This window comes from Microtus oregoni, unplaced genomic scaffold, assembly GCF_018167655.1.
Source record: "Microtus oregoni isolate MIOR12 unplaced genomic scaffold, Mior012 000020F_ref0000438, whole genome shotgun sequence".
Classification (NCBI taxonomy): domain Eukaryota; kingdom Metazoa; phylum Chordata; class Mammalia; order Rodentia; family Cricetidae; genus Microtus; species Microtus oregoni.
Genome location: NW_024543079.1, coordinates 5,982,883 through 6,004,004, shown reverse-complemented (window position 1 = coordinate 6,004,004; position 21,122 = coordinate 5,982,883). Strand labels below are relative to the sequence as shown.

The 21,122-nt window shown below is 48.6% G+C and overlaps 1 protein-coding gene across 1 annotated transcript; it reads left to right on the top strand.

The window, feature by feature from the left end:
* The first annotated feature begins 612 nt into the window (after nucleotides 1–612).
* On the top strand, nucleotides 613–21,090 carry Pabpc1l (poly(A) binding protein cytoplasmic 1 like). Its single transcript, XM_041670685.1, has 14 exons — nucleotides 613–805; nucleotides 2,419–2,612; nucleotides 5,597–5,712; nucleotides 8,047–8,186; nucleotides 8,349–8,443; nucleotides 10,121–10,258; nucleotides 11,265–11,360; nucleotides 13,634–13,882; nucleotides 14,961–15,045; nucleotides 15,774–15,908; nucleotides 17,638–17,744; nucleotides 18,636–18,729; nucleotides 20,249–20,379; nucleotides 20,714–21,090. The coding sequence occupies exons 1-14, from the start codon at nucleotides 613–615 to the stop codon at nucleotides 20,780–20,782; spliced, it is 1,842 nt and encodes a 613-aa protein (XP_041526619.1). The 3' UTR covers nucleotides 20,783–21,090.
* Nucleotides 21,091–21,122: the final 32 nt, after the last annotated feature.

The following is a 21,122-nucleotide window of genomic DNA, read 5'->3' as shown; positions in this document are numbered from 1 at the left end:
AACAGTATTTCTGTAAGAATCCTCTGGTTTGTGCCTGACGGTGGTGGCACACGCCTTTAATCCAGCACTTAGGAGGCAGAGGCAGGGGAATCTCTGAGTTCGAGGCCAGCCTGATCTACAGAGTGAGTTCCAGGACAACTAAAGCTACACAGAGAAACCCTGTCTTGAAAAACAAAAACAAAAAAAATTCTCTGGTTTGTACTGAAACCTCAAAAAGTCATCTCCTTTAATGGTTCCCAAGAGTGAGTGGTCCCCATTTTATAGAGTGAGAAAATGAATGACCTGAGGTTCAAGTCTGCACTCTGCCTCTTCTAAACAGTTCCACCCGCGACTCCTCTTGACAACCCTGCCCCAAGCCTCGCTGACCTGTGGCCTTCCCCCTAAGGCAAGGTAGGCGATGACAGCCACCTGCGCCTTTCCCAGCCTGAGGAGTCCCAGGTGGGTGGGGCTGGGCGCCGGGATTGGCTTGCAGGCCTGGAAAAGGCAAGGAGCTGACAGAGTCGGCACGGCACGACTGGCAGAGCCCCGCTGTGATCACCATCGCGATTGCCAGGCCCAGTGCCCTGCCAGCGGGGGCTGCTTGGTGACCCACTTCTGGGTGCCCTGCACACCATGGACCCCAGTGGCCAGGGCTGCGCACTCTCCTCACTCTATGTGGGCGATCTGCACCCCGATGTGACTGAAGCTATGCTCTATGAGATGTTCTCCCCCATCGGCACTATTCTGTCCATCCGTGTGTGCCGGGACGTGGCTACCCGACGCTCCTTGGGCTATGCCTACATCAACTTCCAGCAGCCTGCTGACGGTGAGTCCCAGAGAAGAATAAGACCTTGCTTTTAACATCCTTGGGCAAAATAATGCCCTTTTGATAACTGCCACCCTAAGCTGGAAAGCTGGCAAGTTTATTTCAAATGAACTTCTATTATCTAAGTAACAGTGGTTTTCTATCTTTCAGGTCGAAATGGTCCTGTGACTAATTGTGGGTATTTAGTGTTATAGATTCTAGCCAGGGAAGATAGGGCAGCCTGCGTTTCCATCTTCTGTATCATAGTTAGGGAAATTGAGGCCCACAGACAGGAAGTTGGAAGACAGGCATTCGGAGAATTGGCAGTTACTGTTGGGTGTACTGGTTGTTGCCGGGTGACTTTGATGTTCAGTAGACCTGGATTAGGAACCCAGGATCTGTGTGACGTGGAGCAAGTGGCTCAACCATCCTGAACTCAGTTGCCAGAGTGAAAGGAGAAGCAGAGCTCTGCCCCTCTCCAGGAGTGGTTACCTAAGAAATGGAGAGCACCTGGGAGGATGCGGCCCAAAGCCTTGCAGGTGGAGAGTGCGGAAGCCTGGGGGTTCCTGCCCTTCAGTGTAACCTGACACCGGGCCTACACCAGGTGCCTTACCTTTCAGATCCTGGCAAAGCTGCCTCCTCTCGGCTTTGTCGGCCCCTGTTGGGTGAGAGGATTGATTGGTAACTGTCAACTGACCCCGTCTGGGCTCCGCGAAGAATGGAAGACCAGGGTTAAGAACCATGGCAGGAACATGAATTTGAGGCTAGCCTGGGCTACATGTTGAGACACTGTCTCAAAATGAAGAAAGATTCCGTAGTTTCAGGCCTCCTGGGTGAGTTGGGAGGTTTCCAAAGTCCAGGATGCTCTATTCCTTGACTACACCCCACTTCTGCCTCCTCTTGCCCCTCTTCAAGGCTAGTGAGTGAAACAGGAGCTAGCCCTCCGGGCCTATCCATAGATGGGACATCTGAACTGTAGAGTTCTGTTCCCGGCTGGGTATGTTAGCACTGGATGCTTACAGACCTCTGTGCTTGCTCTGCTCCATCCCCTCGGCTGCTTCTGTGCCTCTGAAGCTAGCAGGGTCTCTGAAACAGGCAGTTGCAGCATTGTCTGCAAGAAACAGGCTGCCCAAGGAGAAGGATGCCGTTTGCCAAAGGCCTGTTCTCTGTGTAGTACAAAACCCGACTACCATTTGTTGCATGCTTTGCTTTCTAGCCTGCCTGACCGCCTGGCATTTGGTGGCATTGCCTCCGTTAGTGTGGGAAGGAAGGTACCTCACTCACAGGTGGAGTGAGGGACTGGGGACGGGAGTTTGCTTCCCCTTCCTTACATGCTCATCCTTGCAATGCCCATTCAAGGCTAGAATAGCCTGGCTCTGCTTTTCCAAGCTTCAGTCTCTGCGTCTGTAAGATGGGGATCCATGCTGCTTGTTGAGAGATGACCTTTCTGGAGTGTGCGAGGAATGCCATGTACAGTAATCCCTTCAGCTTTAATCCACCTGAGTCTCCAAGAGCATCTCTCAAGGGAGACCCAGATCATGGCTGTCCTTTCCTTGCTCCTACTCAGCACCATGGAGACTTGGGGTCACAAATGTCACCTAACTTGTTCCTTTCTCTCCTTGCCTCCTCCCCAGCGGAACGGGCACTGGACACAATGAACTTTGAGATGATCAAAGGCCAACCCATCCGTATCATGTGGTCCCACCGAGACCCAGGGCTTCGAAAGTCTGGGATGGGCAACATCTTTATCAAAAACTTGGAGAATTCCATTGATAACAAGGCTCTCTATGACACCTTCTCCACCTTCGGGAGCATCCTCTCTTCTAAGGTGGGTGTGCCCCTCTAGTTGAGTCAGTTGGCGCCAGATACTTCTGTGTTAGAGTGATACCAACCGGCACCCCGCAGGCTGTGGGTACAGCAAGCAATTGGCCGGCAGCTGCTCATGATTTTATCTTCTTACGACCACTAGAGGTCGCCCCCGTGCCTGGTAGCCAGCTCCTGAGATAATCACCCCATACAGTTTATTTAGTTTATGTGGGCTTGGCAGGCTGTCAGTTGAAGCATCTGGGATTTCCTCTGTGTGGTCTTCCATGCTCCTGCAGACTAGCCCAGGTCTTTCTCACAGCTGTGCCAGGTCTCAGACAGCTGGGAGTAAAGATTCACAGGCTACCTGTAGCTTCAACTCAGAATCGGGACCCCCTTTATTCCTACTGCTCCCTAGAGACCAAAGCCAGTCCCAGACCAATCCACATTCAAGTGAGCATTAGTTAACAACCACAAAACAGAATTAAGTGTATGGTTATAATAAAGGTATCAACTGGGGACATCGCAGCAATCAGCAGCCACATCTTGCTTCAGGCTTCCCTTGCTGCTGGAGATGAAGCATGTCATGGCCAGCCCCCACCATGGCTTGTTTTTAAGATATTTCTTCTATTAGAACATAAAGTCCACCTGAGCGGCGGTATTATTTCTCGTCACGGCTGTGTCTCCGAGTCTGTCTTGTGTTCAGCTTCCTGCATGCACGAGCAGACCCAACTCTCCCCCATCATGACGTGCAGTAAGTACTAGACAGATTACGGCTTTTGCAGGGTTTGGTTTAGTTCTTTGACCTTATATATGAGGCTGCGCAGGACTTGACAGCAGGTCCGTGTGTTCCAAGTAGAGGGCTAAAACCTGGGTGTTATGCCCCAGATGTTACTGAGGATGGCCAATGAGATCCCCAGAGGTCTTTAGGGGAGCAAAGGCAGAGGCACCATGATCTCTGGGTTTGAGCCTTTCCAGAAAACCACTATGAGCCCGCTAGAAGCTGGGGGTTGGAGTCAGCATGGTTGAGTCTGAAAGACCTTGAACTAAAAGTGCTTAGGGGTGGAGAGATAGAGGAGTGTGTGATGGGTATAAGACTGAGGACTGTATTTATTTATGTATATGTGTTTGTGTCTGCTTGTCTCTATGGACACTATGTGCAAGCACTACCCCTGGAGGCCAGAAGAGGGCGCTGGAGCCTCTAGACCTGGAGCTCTCCAATATGGGATTAAACCTAGGGCCTCTGAAAGAGTAGCAAGTCCTCATAGCCACAGAACCATCTTCCCAACTCCATGAGCAATGCTTTGGATGCAGGATTTGTTGTACAGGGCCCATCGGAGGAACCTCAACCTGCCAAGCTGACAGACTTCTGTGCATGGCTGAAGCCATTGGCGGTTAAAGGACCTAGTCACAGTTGAGTTTTAGGAAGAGCAGCCCAGCAACTGGCATGGAGATGAAAGGGTAGACTGTGGCACTGAGCTGAGCCAGGTGGTGGGTCTGTGAAATTGGGGTCATGGTGACCTTAGAAATGGGACCTAAGTCCTTAATTCAAGTTCATTAAGAGCTGAGAACCATCTGAACTCTAGGTATGTTTTTATTCTCCATTTCTGCCCTCTCAACTTGAACCACATGCATTATAGAACAGGTATGGAATGTTCTGTTGCAACATGGAGGTGAGTTTGCTGTTAGATAGTATAGGAATTGGTAAAATTCAAACATAAGACCTGGCATGGTGGTGCATGTCTTGAATCCCAGTATGCAAAAGGCAGGCACAGGTGGATCTCTGTTTGTTCAAGGCCAGCCTGGTCTGCAGAGAGAGTTCCAGGACACAGAGAAACCCTGCTTGAACCACTCCACCAAAAAAACAAAACAAAAACAAGCCCAAAAAAAAAAAAACAAAAAGCAGGGGGCTGGAGAGATGGCTCAGCGGTTAAGAGCATTGCCTGCTCTTCCAAAGGTCCTGAGTTCAATTCCCAGCAACCACATGGTGGCTCACAACCATCTGTAATGAGGTCTGGTGCCCTCTTCTGGCCTTCAGGCATACACACAGAAAGAATATTGTATACATAATAAATAAATAAATAAATAAATAAATACCAAAAAGCAATATAAAAGAGAATAAACTAAACACTTCCCAGCACTGGTCACCAGGAACAATCACCGTCAATGGTTTTTTGAGGTGAGCACAGGGGCACACACTTGTAAACTAGCACTTGTAAAATTGAGGTAAGAAGGATTTCACTCTGGACTAAAGAGCAAGATCCTGCCTCAAAAATCTCCAAAACAAACAAAAGTCAACTAAAATAGGTGTGTGTGTGTGTATGTGTGTATCCACGTGTGTGCATATATGTTTCAAAACTTCCTGCTTGTAGATCCCACTTTACTTCAAATAGACTTGATTTCTGCCTGCCCCTTTTTTTTGGTGGTGTGAGGGTTTCGAGACAGGGTTTCTCTGTATGTAGCCCTAGCTGTCCTGGAACTCATTCTGTAGACCAGGCTGGCCTCGAACTCACAGAGAGCTGCATGTCTCTGCCTTCCGAGTGCTGGGATTAAAGTTGAGCGCCACCTGGCTAGTTATCTCTTTCAAATAACTATCAGCCTCATAACCCACCATTCTCTTCAGCCTGTCGCCAGCAGTAGACCAGGCAACTGTACACAGCTTCTACAGCTGGCTTCCTGGGATGTTCACAGTATCCCCAGTTTGCTATCAGAATTAGGGGACAGCTGTGGGGTTGGATTCCCAAGTTCACCCCTCCTTATGCTGTCACCTCAAGCAAGTCCCTCTAACCTTCCATTCTCCCATTCTAAACTGGGGCTGTTAGGAGATTAAGTCTCGGACTCCCCCCAGGTGGAACCCAAGGTCTAGTAGTGACTGGCAGAGCCTGGCACTGAGCTTCATCTACATAACTGTCTTTTACGCTCACCAACAAACATTTGTATGCTGGTCATTACCCCCTTCCCTGAAGTCCCTGTTGAGTGGTCTCTCTGTCATTCCTCCCTGTGACCCAGGTAGTATATAACGAACATGGATCACGGGGCTTTGGCTTCGTACATTTTGAGACTCATGAGGCTGCCCAGAAGGCCATCAACACCATGAATGGGATGTTGCTGAATGACCGAAAAGTGTGAGTTCCCGGGCCTGTGGAGAAGGTGGAGGCTGAAGGACGGAGCGGTGCAATCAGGAGTGTTGCTTTGTGACTGTCTAATGGGTACAAGGTCCTGGGCAGAGCTCTTCCCTTGGGGTGTAACTCAGGAGAGTGGCTCAACCTCTCAGAGATGCTTTCCTTCTGTAAAGTTGAAGTCAGTAGGCATCAAAGGACTATTCTAAGCAAAGGATGAGAATTCTAGAGAGAATAGCTGATGGCCAAATCATTGACGGACTTGACGATTTCAATTTCCGTTTTTCAGTCTCCTGGTATGGCTTCGGATTCATTCCTCTCTCTCTCTCTTCTCTCTCTCTCTCTCTCTCTCTCTCTCTCTCTCTCTCTCTCTCTCTCGTGCTCTTCCCTGGGATCCGGGGCAGGTGGGAAGGCAGGTATGTGTTTAGACAAGCAGCAGGCCTGTCCAAGCTTGGTATCATCCCTCTTCACAGATGGGAAAATTGTGCTGCAGGTCCGGAGAGAACCTGTTGTGGGCTGCTCCTTCCCCATATGGAATCAGCCCATCTGATGGCCCAGCCACCACACTTGGTGCTGGGGAGGGAAGGCAGCTTTTCTGTGTTTTCACAGGGTCTCATACTCTACAGCTGGAGATGCTCTTGAACTTCCCATCCTCCTGCCTCCACCTTCTAAGTACTAAAATCACACATGTGAACTACTTTCTTTTCTTTTTTTTTAATATTTATTTATTTATGTATACAATATTCTGTCTGTATGCCTGAAGGCCGGAAGAGGGCGCCAGACCTCTTTACAGATGGTTGTGAGCCACCATGTGGTTGCTGGGAATTGAACTCAGGACCTTTGGAAGAGCAGGCAATGCTCTTAACCACTGAGCCATCTCTCCAGCCCTACTTTCTTTTCTTTTAAAACTTATTTATTATGTATACAGAGTTCTGCCTGCATGTATCCCTGCAGGGCACCAGATCTCATTATAGATGGTTGTGAGCCACCATGTAGGTACTGGGAATTGAACTCAGGACTTCTGGGAGAGCAGTCAGTGCTCTTAACTTCTGAGCCATCTCTCCAGCCTGACATATGAACTCACTGGAGAGGTAACTTTGAGTTGCCAGAGGCACTGGGTTGTTTGATTTGGAGTTCCTCTGGGGAGGGTCCTATGCATTTGATCTGGAGTTTCCCTGGGGAGGGACCTATATACTGATCTTACTACTTTGTTCTGAGATTTCCTGGATTCACAGATATTAATGACAACCACTTCCCTGTATGGACCACTGACGTTCAACTCCTGGTGTCCGTTCTAACCTATTTATGACACATCTGCTCCATTTACCACCTGCTTTTCCTATGCCTGGCATTTGTTAATCAAGAATTCTTTTCAGCCAAGTGCAGTAGTGTGTGCCTATTGTCCCAGCTACTGGAGAGACTGAGGCAGAAGGATTACCTGAGTTCAGGAGTTTCAGGGAATCCTGGGCAACATAGCAATATCCTCATATTCTCTCTCTCTCTCTCTCTCTCTCTCTCTCTCTCTCTCTTTCTCCCTCCTTCCTCCCTCCCTCCCTCCTTCTCTCCCTCCCTCCCTCCTTCCCTCCCTCCCTTCTTCTTTCTCTATGTCTCTGGAAAAAAAAAGATTCTTAGAAGTGTTTATGTAAACTTGAACATTTCTAGATTTTTCCTCTCCTTTTTGGCTATGCTTCGACTTGAACTAGGGGCTCACCCATGCTAGGCAAGCACTCTACCACCAAGCTACATCCCCAGCCCAGAAAGTCTAGATTTTAAAATGAATGTCATATTTTAATGGTGTCAGTCTATCTCCTGTCTGTCACCAGTGACCCTGGCACTGACCATGTCTGCCTAGTTCTCCTTTGCTTCCCTGGTACTCTCTCCCAGCTTGTTCAGTGAATAAGCAAAGTCCCCATGTGTGAAATGGACCCCAGATTTACAGACATGACACGGAGGCTCAGAGAGGTTCAGTAACTTGCTTAGGATCGTACAGCTAGGCAGCTGAAATGAGGATCCAGACTTGAGTCCAATTCAGATCCATGCTCTTCTTTCCTGTGCTCTCAGCTTCCCAGTTGAGAGCATTTATTCTGTACGCATGTGCCACTAAAGTTCCTGGAACCTCATACAAGGTGGAGTTCTGGAATATAGCTTCTTGCCTAATGAAAACAGCTGGGCTCTGGACACAGTCAGTCCATGGAGTATGACCCTGCCTGGGTTCCCAACAACAGACAGGAAACTGAAGGATAGTAATCGGTCCAAGTGACCCAGAGTTGCCAGGTGAGCCCAGACGAGGATGAAGGGGTGATAAACCTGGAAGCTTTTATTCTTTTGATGTGTCTACAGCTTCGTAGGCCACTTCAAGTCTCGACAGAAGCGGGAGGCAGAGCTGGGGGCTCGGGCCCTGGGGTTCACCAACATCTACGTGAAGAACCTGCATGTGGACATGGATGAACAGGGCCTCCAGGATCTCTTCTCCCAATTTGGTGGGTGTGTTCCCCAAAGGAGAAAGGGGAACACTATTATTCTTCCATGCCCGGGTCTGGTGGGAGGAGGGCTTCCCTGGGATTTCCTGGGAACTTATAGGAAGGAAGGGAGCATGCTGGCCTTTTCCCAGCTCCCTGTTAAGCCAGTTTGGTCTTTCGTAGGAAAGATGCAGAGTGTCAAGGTGATGAGAGACAGCAATGGCCAATCCCGGGGCTTCGGCTTTGTCAACTTTGAGAAGCATGAGGAAGCTCAGAAGGTAGGTGCCTCCAGGGCCCTGCTCCAGTAAAGAGGCACAAACCCACGACTGGGAAGCCAGAAGATCATGAGTGGGCCTGTTACGTGGAGGGCAAGAAAGCACCCTTCCTGGCCCGGATGTAAGGACCAAAGGCGCTAGCATTATCTTTTCTTGTTGGCTTCTAGGCCTAGAAGTAGAAAGAATTGAACATTCAGGCAGGGAAGAGAAAGTCTTCACTATGCATAAATATTTACTAATAACTGGCCTCTTAAGCAGCCTCTTTACCCTCAAATATTTCTCCCCACACTGGTTTAAAAAATTCTAAACACTGAGTCAGTATGCATCTGGGTCTGACTTCTGCTGCTTTCTGTGGATAAACGAATGGGAATTTGCTTCTCCAAGTGCATTACAAAAAGAACCTGGTTGGTTCCTCAGTGTTCTGACAGAAGATGCAGGATTTTACACCATCCAACAGGTTTGTGCCATTTAAGAGAAGAAAAGGCTTGGGGCCGGAAAGATGGGCCAGCAGTTAAGAACACTTGTTGCTCTTCCAGAGATCTCTGAGTTCAGTTCCCAGCATCCCCATCAGGCAGCTCACAATTGACTACAACTCCAGTTCTAGGGAAATGGCACCCTCTTGTGGCTCTCTGGAGACCTATCTACCCACAGGTGGCATACTCACACACAGATATATTCCATACACATGCATTACAATTTTTTTTAAAATTTATTTATTATGCATACAATAGTCTGTCTGTGTGTATGTCTACAGGCCAGAAGAGGGCACCAGACCTCATTACAGATGGTTGTGAGCCACCATGTGGTTGCCGGGAATTGAACTCAGGACCTTTGGAAGAACAGGCAATGCTCTTAACCACTGAGCCATCTCTCCAGCCCTGCATTACAATTTTTTAATGTTTGAAAAAAAAAGATTGATGCAGCTGACAGATGGTTAAGAACACTGTGGTTAAGAACATTGGCTGCTCTTCTGAAGGACCCAAGTTCAATTCCCAGCACCCACATGACAGCTCACAACCATCTATAACTCTAGTTCCAGGGGATCTGGGCACCCTCTTTTGGCCTCTATGGTCACCATACACAGACAGAAATGCAAACACTTATACACATAAAATAGTAAATAATAATAAAAACATTAAAGAGAAGTTGATGGTATTTTTTGAGACAGGGTTTCTCTGTGTAACAGTTCTGACTGTCCTGGAACTCACTCAGTAGACCAGGCTGGTCTCGAACTCACTGAGATCCGCCTGCCTCTGTCTTACAAGTGCTGGGATTAAAGGCGTGTACCACCGTTGCTTGGCCCATTCTATTTTTAGAAAATAAAATCTTAATAAAAAATTTAAAATCCAGCTGGGCAGTGGTGGCACACACCTTTAATTCCAGCACTTGGGAGGCAGAGGCAGGTGGATCTCAGTGAGTTCGAAGCCAACCTGGTCTACAGAGTGAGTTCCAGGACAGGCTCCAAAGCTACAGAGAAACCCTGCCTTGAAAAACCAATAAATAAATAGTTTTATGACACATCTTTAAAAAGTGATTGTCCTGTAAGTGGCCTTTCCCTGGAATGAATTATTCCCAGAGAGGAAGGCCAGCCTTGCAGGTGTCCTTTTCTGGCCCCAGAGGCAGGACTGGGGACAGGGTCACACCCACACGGTTCACTGTGTGCCCGCTCCTGCTCTCCAGGCCGTGGACCACATGAACGGGAAGGATGTGAAAGGGCAGCAACTGTTTGTGGGTCGGGCCCAGAAGCGGGCAGAGCGGCAGAGCGAGCTGAAGCGCAGGTTTGAGCAGATGAAGCAGGAGAGGCAGAATCGTTATCAGGTGAGGCCAGGCTCATGGAGACTGCAGCTCCTGTCTGAAGGGGGTTTGGGGGTGGGGCACTCTGAATTTGACTCCTTCCTCTTACCACCCTCCTTCTAGAAACATGGCTCAGGGCCAGAATCAGATGAGCTCTGGGGTAGGCATCACCACCTGGCTTGTAGACTAGGCTGGCCATGATCCTCCTGTGTCTCCCTCCCATGTGCTGGGATTGCAGTCAGGAGCCACCACGCCCTACAAGTTAGCTAGTTAAAGTTAATAGTCTGACTTTTTGGAGATGAACCTCTTTAAGTTTTTTAGTAAGAGTTTTAGATTTTATGGAGAATGTCCATAGTGCTCACGTACATGCATCCATATGTAATAGTTCTCAGTGAGAGACCGCTTTCTTCTCGCTGCAGAGACACTTGAGAATGTCTAGACCTTTCAGTTGTCACATTCCAGGGGCAGGGGATGCTGGCAAGCCTCCTATGGTGGGCAGCACAGTTCACACACAAAGAGCTGGCCCAAAAGACTGTGATGCAGTTTTGATATCACTAGGATGGGGCTCAAAGTTTCCTTATCTTAGGGTTGATGCAAGAAAGGGTTTAGAGTCATGTCTTTCAGCAAGTAAGATAGTATGTCGTGCAGGCAGATGGTGGAGTGGCAGCTGTCCTGTACTCTGTGACTGAAACAGAAGTGGCTGGTCAGGCATTCTGCCTAGAGTCATTTCATATGGCCTCCCAGAGAGCTGTGTGGCTGAGCTCTGAGACTCACTCAGCCTGCTCTAGGTCTGAGACCGGCCTTCTGTGGTCCCCGCATGTGGAATGGGAGGCAGGGATCTGTGCAGGTGTGTGGGAGCAGTTGAGGGTCTTAGACGTTACGGGAGCTGCAGTAACTGGGGATAGGCAGGCTGACTGGCGAAGTGAGGCTGAGCCCTGCATGTCCGTTGCGGCCCTGCCAGCCACTGACCCCACCCCAGGCAGTCTGGGACAAGAGGGGAGGGGGCATTGAGCAGTATCCCTTCTTCCAGGGTGTGAACCTCTACGTGAAGAACCTGGACGACTCCATCAATGACGAGAGGTTGAAGGAAGTGTTCTCTGCCTATGGAGTGATCACCAGTGCTAAGGTGGGAACTGCAGCACTCCCTGCCCTGCCCTGCACGCCCTCACCCCTGCAGAACCCCCAGTTTCTCACCCTTGCACACCTCCAGCCTCTTGCTTGGCTCCCAGGGACTTTGGGTTGAGTTCCTCTTTCTGGTTCTGGCCCACACCTTTGGAGGTCTATCAGCAACCTTGTCTGGGTGGGATGGGAAGAAATTAAACATACACTCTAGCTGTAGAACTGGGCTCGATGCACTCAATATAACCTTGTTTTATTCAACATCCATAGATACCATATATGTCAGATTCCAGAAACTTACCCTATTTCTGGGCCTCAGTTTACCCATCTCTGGAAAACGAGCTGTCACTTGTCCCCCTTCACTCATTCTTCCTCATTTGTTGAGTGCTAGCTGTGTGCCCAGTCCTGCGAAGTCCCTAAGAGATGACAAATGGCTGTTCTGCCCCGCAGTTCCATGATTGTGAAGGAGGCTGAGTCTATGTCTCATTCACAAGATGAAGGTGAAGCGTGGCCTGTGTGGTTCACAGCCCTGGCTTCTCATCCGGGTCAGACAAGAAGCACGGAGAATTCCAGGACATGACCTGAACATTTGATTTTTCTTTTTTAACTTAAAACTTTATTATGTTTTATTATATATATGTAGGTTGTCCTCTGGTCTCTGTAGACACTTGCATGTTAACCTGCACACATATGAACATGTGTTTCTGCACATGTGTATACATATGCATACACACAGATGATGGGAGGCAGTGCTGGAGATAGAGATGCAGGGCTCAGGGAGAAAGGAGGGGGCTTCCTGGAGGAAGTAGAGATAGTCTTTGGCTTGACTATGAGGAGATAGGGAGCAGGGGTAGGAGGGGGATTTGTCTAATTTTTTAGATTTATTTATTTATTATATATATAGTGTTCTGCCTGCATGTCAGAAGAGGCCATCAAACCTCATTATAGATGGTTGTGAGCCATCATGTTGTTGCTGGGAATTGAACTCAGGACCTCAGGAAGAACAGCCAGCGCTCTTAACTACTGAGCTACCTCTGCAGCCCCAGCAGATAGATTTTCAAAGGGAAGAATAAAGTTTGTAAAGCCTGAGTGAAATTTACTGTGAACTTGCCAGTAGCTTATTTACAGCAGGCAATGTACTCACCTTCATTCATTTAATTTTTATTGCATTTTATATAAAATAGAAAATATAGAGCCGGGCAGTGGTGACGCACACCTTTAATTCCAGCACTAGGGAGGCAGAGGCAGGTGGATCTCTGTGAGTTTAAGGCCAGCCTGGTCTACAAGAGCTAGTTCCAGGATAGGCTCCAAAGCTACAGAGAAATCCTGTCTCAAAAAACATGGAGGCAGAGGCAGGCGGATCTCTGGGAGTTCGAGGCCAGCCTGGTCTACAAGAGCTAGTTCCAGAACAGGCACCAAAGCTATAGGGAAACCCTGTCTTGAAAAACCAAAAAAAAAAATAAATAAATAAATAAATAAAACAAAACACACACACACACACACACACACACACACACACACACACCTATCTGCTAACAGAAATTCTTAACAATATTTTTGCATCAAGACTTGTGGTCCCTGAGTTGGAGAGAGGGTAAGAGCACTTTCTGTGCAAACATGAAGACCTGAGTTCAAATCCCCATAGCCTGTGTAAAAACCTAACTCTGCTAAATATGTGCTTGTAACCCCAGTACTATGTTGGGTGGAGACAGGAGGATGGCAGGGCCTGGATGGCTTCCAGCCTACCTTCAGGTACAGTGAGAGATTCTGTCTCAAAGGAATAAGATAGAGAGTGATAGAGCAGGATGTCCAACATCCTTTTTCAGCCTCCGTGTACACATGACACACACCTGCATGCACACATGTGCAATCCCCCGCACGCACACACACATGCAAAGTACATACCACATGCAACACACACCGCACGCACCCACATGCACACACATGCAATGACATCTGGTCCTGATGAGTTTTTTGTCCTCTTCTAAGAGTATTTTGCTTAGAACAAAATTAAGAAGATTGTCAGAGCCGAGCAGTGGTGGCGCACGCCTTTAATCCCAGCTGTGTCTCCCTAATCAGGAGTCCGAGTGTGAGCCACAAAGTCTCGTGAAGTGCGGGGCATACAGTAGGCCTCAGCAAACGAGGAGAGTGTGGTTCGCCCTTCTATCGCAGGCTGTCACAGGATGTGCTCAGTGCTAGATGTGGTCCCAGGGGAGAAGCTTGTATCCCAGGAGTCATGCTTCCCTGTTCCCAGCAACCCTTGTCTTATCTTGCTTTTAGGTGATGACAGAAAGTAGCCACAGCAAGGGGTTTGGCTTTGTCTGCTTTTCCTCTCCAGAAGAGGCAACAAAGGCTGTGACCGAGATGAATGGGCGCATCGTGGGCACTAAGCCTCTGTATGTGGCCCTGGCACAGCGCAAGGAAGAGCGGAAGGCCATCTTGACCAACCAGTATAGGCGGCAGCTGTCGCGCCCTGTCTTGAGCTCCTTCCAGCAAACTACCAACTACTTAGTGCCTGCTGTGTCCCAGGTGACAGTGTGCCTACAGCTCCCACAGGGGCATGGAACTTCACAAATATAGGTTCTGTTGAAAACACCTTGGGCAAGCTGCTCCAACCCCTTGAAGTCTCACTAGCCCCTTCTTTAAATTTATTATTTATTTATTATATATACAGTGTTAGTTTCCATGTCTGCCTACATGCCAGAAGAGGGCGCCAGATCTCATTACAGATGGTTGTGAGCCACCATGTGGTTGCTGGGAATCGAACTCAGGACCTCTGGAAGAGCAGTCAGTGCTGTTAACCTCTGAGCCATCACTCCAGCCCCCTCACTAGCCCCTTCTTTAAAGGGGCAAAGCATGCTATCTTGTCTTCCAGTCTGTGTGAGGTTCCTGTGTGTTGTATGGAAGGGACTGTGTGGTTAAATGAGTTTGGGAGGTCTTACACTAAGTACTGAAGCCTAAAGTAGGGTGGTGGTGGCACACACCTTTAATCCCAGCCTTCAGGAGGCAGAGGTAGGTGGATCTCTGTGAGTTCAAAGCCAGCCTGGTCTACAGAGCAAGTTCCAGGACAGCCAACATTATACAGAGATACCTCTGTCTCAAAAAAAAGTAATCTTAATTGCTTTATTGTATACATTATCTTCTCCAGTTCTGTCAGAATCCACTGGCTCTCCTAAACAGCCATAGTGCTTGTAGCGTTTTCCCAACTCAGACAGATGCGTCTGCACCTTGGCATGACCTGACTGTGTTCTGAGGAGCATGGCTAGGGGAATGACACCCTAGAACTTAGAACAGTGGAAAGATATGCATGACTGAAGACCACTGGCTCGGTAACATCCTTTAGCAATTGGTTGTGCTTGCAAGACCTGGAGTAAGTAACATACTTTATCTAGGTCACTGAGCTAGGGTAAGGAACAATGGTTGAAAGAAATCTGTGATCTTACCCTGAGGGGTGTAGGGATAAAGGACACCCTGAGATGGGAGAATGGAACAGTCACGTTAGCTTTGTAGGCCTGAGTTATCTCCTGCAGGGGATAGTGCAGTTCTTGCCGTGGTGTCCCTGAGAAGATGCAAAGCGCCTCTCACCTTGGGTCCTCTTCTCCCACAGTCTACAGCACAGGCCATGTACTATGCTTCTGGCTCCATGGCTCCCATACAACCTGACCCCAGGTGGACAGCCCAGTCACACAGACATTCGTGTAAGTGACCCAGCCTTTCTATGTTCAGCAAGGCTTGTGGGTGTAAGCCTCAAAAGAAGAGGCAGTATAGCAGGGTGGTGGCAGCACATGCCTTTAATCCCAGAGCTTGGCAGTGCACTTAGAAGTGAGTTCAAGGCCAACCTGGTCTACCAAGTGAGTTCCAGGACAGCCAGGGCCACACAGAGAAACCTGTCTCAACCCCGCCCCCACCCACACCCCCCAAAAAGGAGGCAATCTATAACTCTGGGGCCAAGCTTCACTTTGCATTTCTCAGAGTTGGTTCCTTCCCTCCTCTGAGCCTCAGTTACCCCTTTCCAACTTGGGACCAAATGAAATGTTCACGTAGCGGCAAATGCTGTGGCAACCCTGACAAGGACACAGTGTGGCTTTTGTCGGTTATCTCCAAAAGCTACTCTGATCTAGGGCTGAAAATTCTTGCGGAGCCAAGGAAAAAAATGGAAAAACTCCTTTGGCTAAACTGTTGCTGAGTGGCCTTCTAAGCTCCAAGCTTACACTCAGGTCTCTTGGGACTAAAGTGTAGAATCAGAACTTCAGGGCCTGGAGAGATGTGAGCGGGTTTCATCATTTGCAGGTTTCTATACAATCTCCCTAGAGTTCTTGGTCTAGGTAAATCGACTCTCTTTCTCTGCTGTGAAGTTCTAGTTCCTCCCCAGCCCTGGGAACTTCAGGCCACAGTGTGCTGCTTTGACAGTAACCCAAACCCTCTGTTTTTCTCTGTGCTGCCTGCCCTCCAGCTGCCTCAGTGGTCCAGTCTCTAAGCACCATGCCACACTCCTATCTTCACCTGGACAGTGCCTGCCAGGCCTCCAGCCATATGCCTCACTTGCAGAGTGTAGGTGAGTGTGAGTGAGCAAGGCTGGGATCTGGGATAGAAGGGGGTCAGTGGAGGAGCAGAATCTTATCCCTGGGCCCAGCAGTGGAGGGGACTGTAGATCAGGCTCCGTGGGGGCTCTGCTTTCTTGGTGAGCCAGGCCAGCTTTGGAGGCTGTCTGTAACATAAATGATCTTGGGAGTCACTTTGTGCCCCTTGATGATCGCTATCTCTCCAGACTTAATCTTTAAATAGGGATACAAATAGTAGGCCCATTGTTCTGAGGGTTGGTGAGTTCCCAGATGGGAGGATTCGAGTCTTAGTAAGTACTGAAACTGCTGTGTCTCGAAGACAAGAGTATCTGTTGGCCAGTGTCCTCACATCTCTGTGCTGGCCCTCCGTTCAGCTCTGGGGCTTCTTCGGGGATTCCGCATGAATGAGCCAGATGAAATAAATCCCTGGTCTTCTGTTGTCAGGCTTCAGCATACATGCTCCTTGTTATATTTTTCAACTGTAGTAAAATATACACAATATAAAATTTACTGCTTTATTATTTTTTAAAAAAATTATTTTTATTTTTGGTGCATGAGTGTTTGCCTCTACGGATGTATGTTCACCATATGCATGCAGTACCCACAGAGGCCAAAAAAGGGCGCTGGATACCCTGGAACTAGAGTTACAGTCAGTTTTATGTTGCTATGTGGGTGCTTGGAAGTGAATCCTAGTACTCCGCAAGAACAGTGAGAGTTTTAGTACTTTCTTCAAGTGTTCGTGGTTTATCTGTATGCGTATCTGTGTGAGGATGTCAGACCCCTTGAACTGGAGTTATAGACAGGTGTGAGCTGCCATGTTGGTGCTGGAAATTGAACCCCGATCCCCTGGAAGAGCAGGCAGTGCTCTTATCCACTGAGCCATTTCTCCAGCCCCGAGCATTGCTATTTTTAGTCCATAGTTTAGTGGCATCCAGTGTGTTCCCACTGTGGAGTGTGAACTGCAGTATTTTCTGCAATCGTCTTTAGAGCCTTCTGGCTTATAACTGGACTCCCCATTAGCTGGAGGTCTTCATTTTATCCTTTCTGGTCCCTGAAAAACCACCATTCAATTTTTGGCTCTTTGAATTTTCAGTGGCTCTTTGCCAAAAGGCTGAGAAGCAATGGTCTCTATGAATTTGAGTATGGTTACTTCATGCAAATGGAATGGGACTGTCAGTCCTTTGTGACTGGCTTTCACTTAGCACAGTGTCCTCAAGATTCAGGGATGTTCCAGCATGTAGCAGCTCCCTGCATCTGGAGATTCTGGCTATGCATTCATTCACCTGTGATGAGCACACAGATTGAGCTCTCGTCCATGTGAGCTCACTTCCACCTGGGAGCTCTCACCCATGAATACTGCTACTATAAACACGGATTTACAGCTATCTCCTTGAGACCCTGCTTTCAATTCTTCTTTTTTTTTAAAATTTATTTATTTATTAAAGATTTCTGTCTCTTCCCCGCCACCGCCTCCCATTTCCCTCCCCCTCCCCCAACTAAGTCCCCCCCCCCAGCCCGAAAAGCCTGCTTTCAATTCTTTTGAGTACCTATCCAGAGCTGAAATTGCTGGGTGTGTTGTACATTGTATTGCTATCATTGCTGTCTACCCGACATTCTTGTCTATGGTACACAAATTTCTTTACTGCTCCACTGAAATTTGCTATCTATTTTTTTCCAAGTGGCTACTTGAAACTTTCTTCCTATATATATATTTTTTTACAGTCAACATTGGTACTCAGACTACAGGCCCAGGTGGGGAGGGATGCTCTATTCCAGGCCAGTCTCTCCTGACACATAGAGGACCTTCATCTGCACACAGTGCCCATGGGGTAAGGCTGCCTACTCATTGTGGTCTCCTGATTCATAACTTTGGCTAAAGTGTTTTCTCTCTGGCATTTTCTTTTCTTGGCTTATAAAATTTCATTTACTATTATGTGTAATCAGTCAAAGAGCATTCCTACTAACAGGGGAGAAAGAACCATGGTCACATTTTATTGGTTGCAAACTTTTTGTCTAGGTTATTGCCAAAATGAATTTGAATTTCCTGTATCAGGAGAAGGAATTCTAAGAACACACTGAGTACTGAAGGAATGAGATTAAGCTTCAAAATAGGACTAAAAATGTTTATTATAATTAAACAAAAGGCCATGCTTCTCTTTATTCCCCTCCAAAGGTTTCAAATTCAACATTATTGAAGCATGTCTAGAATTTCAAAATGTCTTGTTCTAATGATTTCTTGCAAAATGAACAACAGTATTTAAACAGCAATACCTACTTTTAAAGGAAGACATAAGAGGGTTGAAGGAGGAGGCAAGAGTTCTAGGCCAGCCCAGGTTACCTAGTGAGTTCTAGGCCATCCTGAACTATATAGGTCTGTCTCAACACACACGCACACACACATGCACCACTGAGATGTACGCTTACTGCTGATGTTCGTAAAGCTTGTCAAGAAGAGTGCTTTATTGGGCTCAGTGGTTAGTGAAGTGTGGCTGTCGTGTGGCTGTTTTTAAAGGGCCTTCATTGGGTCACAGCATCTCTGAGAGTAACTTTGTCTTCTAGTCCACGCCCCTGTTAGGGATTCTCTGTCCCACTTGATTGTGCAGACATTGCTTCCCTCTTCCAGAACCTTTCCTGGAGGTTTATGTTCACCTGATGGGGTAAGTGCATGAGGCCTTTCTCATTCATATGGTTAAGGAATGTGTTCCTGGCACCATGTGCAGGTCCAGGAGTCGGCTGTATATGTCCCTGGCCATCAGCCTCTGACTGTGTCCATGCTGGCTGCCGCACCCCTGCATGAACAGAAACAGATGATTGGTGAGTGGCTGGCTCCCCCATCCTGGGGCAGGTAGGAGGGCTGAGAGCTGCCTAGCCTGTCGGGAACAGCTTGAGTGAGGACAGATTTGGGAGCGAGGTCGTTTCATCTCAGTTGCCTTGCTAAGCCTGTGCCCTCTTGCCTTAGAAAACCAGTGGCTGATGCTCCCAGAGCTTTCTCCAGCTGACGCCGACTCTAGGTGGGAGATACCTGCATGTGGAACAGGGCCAAGAAGTAGAGTAGGAGAATGCCCTTGGGTTTCTACTGGGAAAACAGTCCAGGGTGGTCATTTCATGTCTTCACACCTCTTCCAGGGGGTGCCCTGGTCAGATTTCACCTGTCTCCTGGCGCCCACTGCAGGAGGTGGGAAATAACCATGTGGTGGGTAAACACGGGTGGTTCCCTCTGAACTCAGAGCTCCAAGTGCCGTTCCTCTCTAGCTCTGGAGTTTCTGACAGGCTCCAACGAAAGATGGCACTCATGGGGACTGGGGAGATGGTTCAGTAGGTAAGAGTGCTTCCTGTGTAGGCTTGAGGACCCGAGTTTGAATCTCTAGGTACTACAGAGAAGCTGGTCATGGCTATGTGCTCCTGTAACTCCAGAGTTGTGGGATGAAGACAGGAAGATGGCAGGAACTTTTTGGCCAATGCCCCTAGCAGAACAGGCAGCTTCAGGGCCAGTGAGGGGCACTGTCTCCAGGGAATAAGGTGCAGAGGGATAGAACAGGATACCTGATGTCTTCCTCCAGCCTCAGACACACAGACCTGCACACACACACACCACATGCACGCACACACCATGCAGGCATGCACATGTACATGAATGTGACGTTACTAATGTTGGAAGGAATGAGCAACCTGTATCCTGGTCAGCACACTCTCCGTGACCACGCAGACCTCCAGCCCCTTGGCTGAAGGCCCTCATTGCCACTGCCCCATTGTTTCCTTAGGTTACCCACTAGGTTTTGTCACTTTATGTCCCTCAACACAGAAGAAAATTACATACGCCTAATGTCTGTAAACAGTGTCACTCTTTATGGGAAGACCTTTCTACACCCACGTAAGCACCCCTACTCTGGAATGTCCCCCCATTTGTTGTCAAGATGGGCAGACACCGAAACTAGGTTGTACTGCTAGAAATACCTGATGGTGTGTGTTTACCTCCCACACCCCGAAGTCTCAAGTTGAGCATTACATCCTGTCTGGAATCCCAGTGTGTTCAGTGAGAAAGAACTGCTTCTCCCAAATGGAGTCTTGAAACTTAACTGACTTTGCTGTAGATCTCTTCACATATAATATTCCCCTCGGCCCTTCAGATATTCCTCTGAGGCGGGTTTGCGATGCCCACTTCATAGAGGTGGAAAGAGAAGTTTCCAGTAAGGTTAAATGACACAGCTTGGGGTGACAGGTTCTAGGGCGAGATCTCAGACACCCTCATTGCTTCACTCCATGGCTGCCACCACTCCCGGGTGCTGGGCTTTGAGGCAGGCGTGTGCGTAAGTTCTCAGGTTGTTCCACACAGGGGAGCGTCTCTACTCCCTCATCCACGATACCTGCGCCCCACTGACTGGCAAGATCACAGGCATGCTGCTGGAGATGGACAACCTGGAGCTTCTGTTTTTGCTGGAGTCCCCAGAGTCCCTCCATGCCAAGGCAGGTGGAGGCTGGGTGGCAGCGCAGCAAAGAGGAAGGGCTGTTCTCGATAGCTTACGGCAGGCAGTCGACACCAATCTGCTGGACTTCAGATGAGCTCTGTGTAGCTCTCTAGCGAAGCTTCAATACAAGTAGCCGTGTTCTGACTGTATAGAGTCATGTCCAGCAGTGGTACCTCTATCTGAGAAGGTGGCAGTGGGGCTGGGATCCTAGGCATGGCAGAGTACGAGGGCTCCATGAATCCTTTACCTTGCTGAGGCAAAGGGAAGTCATGGCTCTTCTGGAGCCTTATTGGGCAACTGCTCTAAGCCCCTCTCTTTCTTGTGTCCCATAGATAGAAGAGGCGCTGGCAGTGCTGTGGGCTCATCAGGAACTGGAGTCAGCAGAAAGCAACAGGAACTGAGCACAGTGGATGGCTGGGGGTGGGAGGACCCACGACAGAGCAGCTGAGTCGCTGTCAGGAGACCCTGGAGAACACCCTGCAGAGGCTGACATTCAAATACTCGCTGTGATGTGTTGGTGGCTTAGGAGTTGGGTGAAGCTGACCGAGTCACAGGAGACATGCACAGTAACTGGAGTGTTCTCATGCCAGGTGTCCCCCAGGCCCTCAAGGTTTACTGGCTGGCTCCGGTCACTTGTCTGAAGGCCTGGCCTGCTGTGAGTCAGTCTACCTTCTTAAGACTGGGTGTCTTATATATTTTGGGAACTTTTTTTTTCCTTTCCCCACTGAGATTGGAACCTGC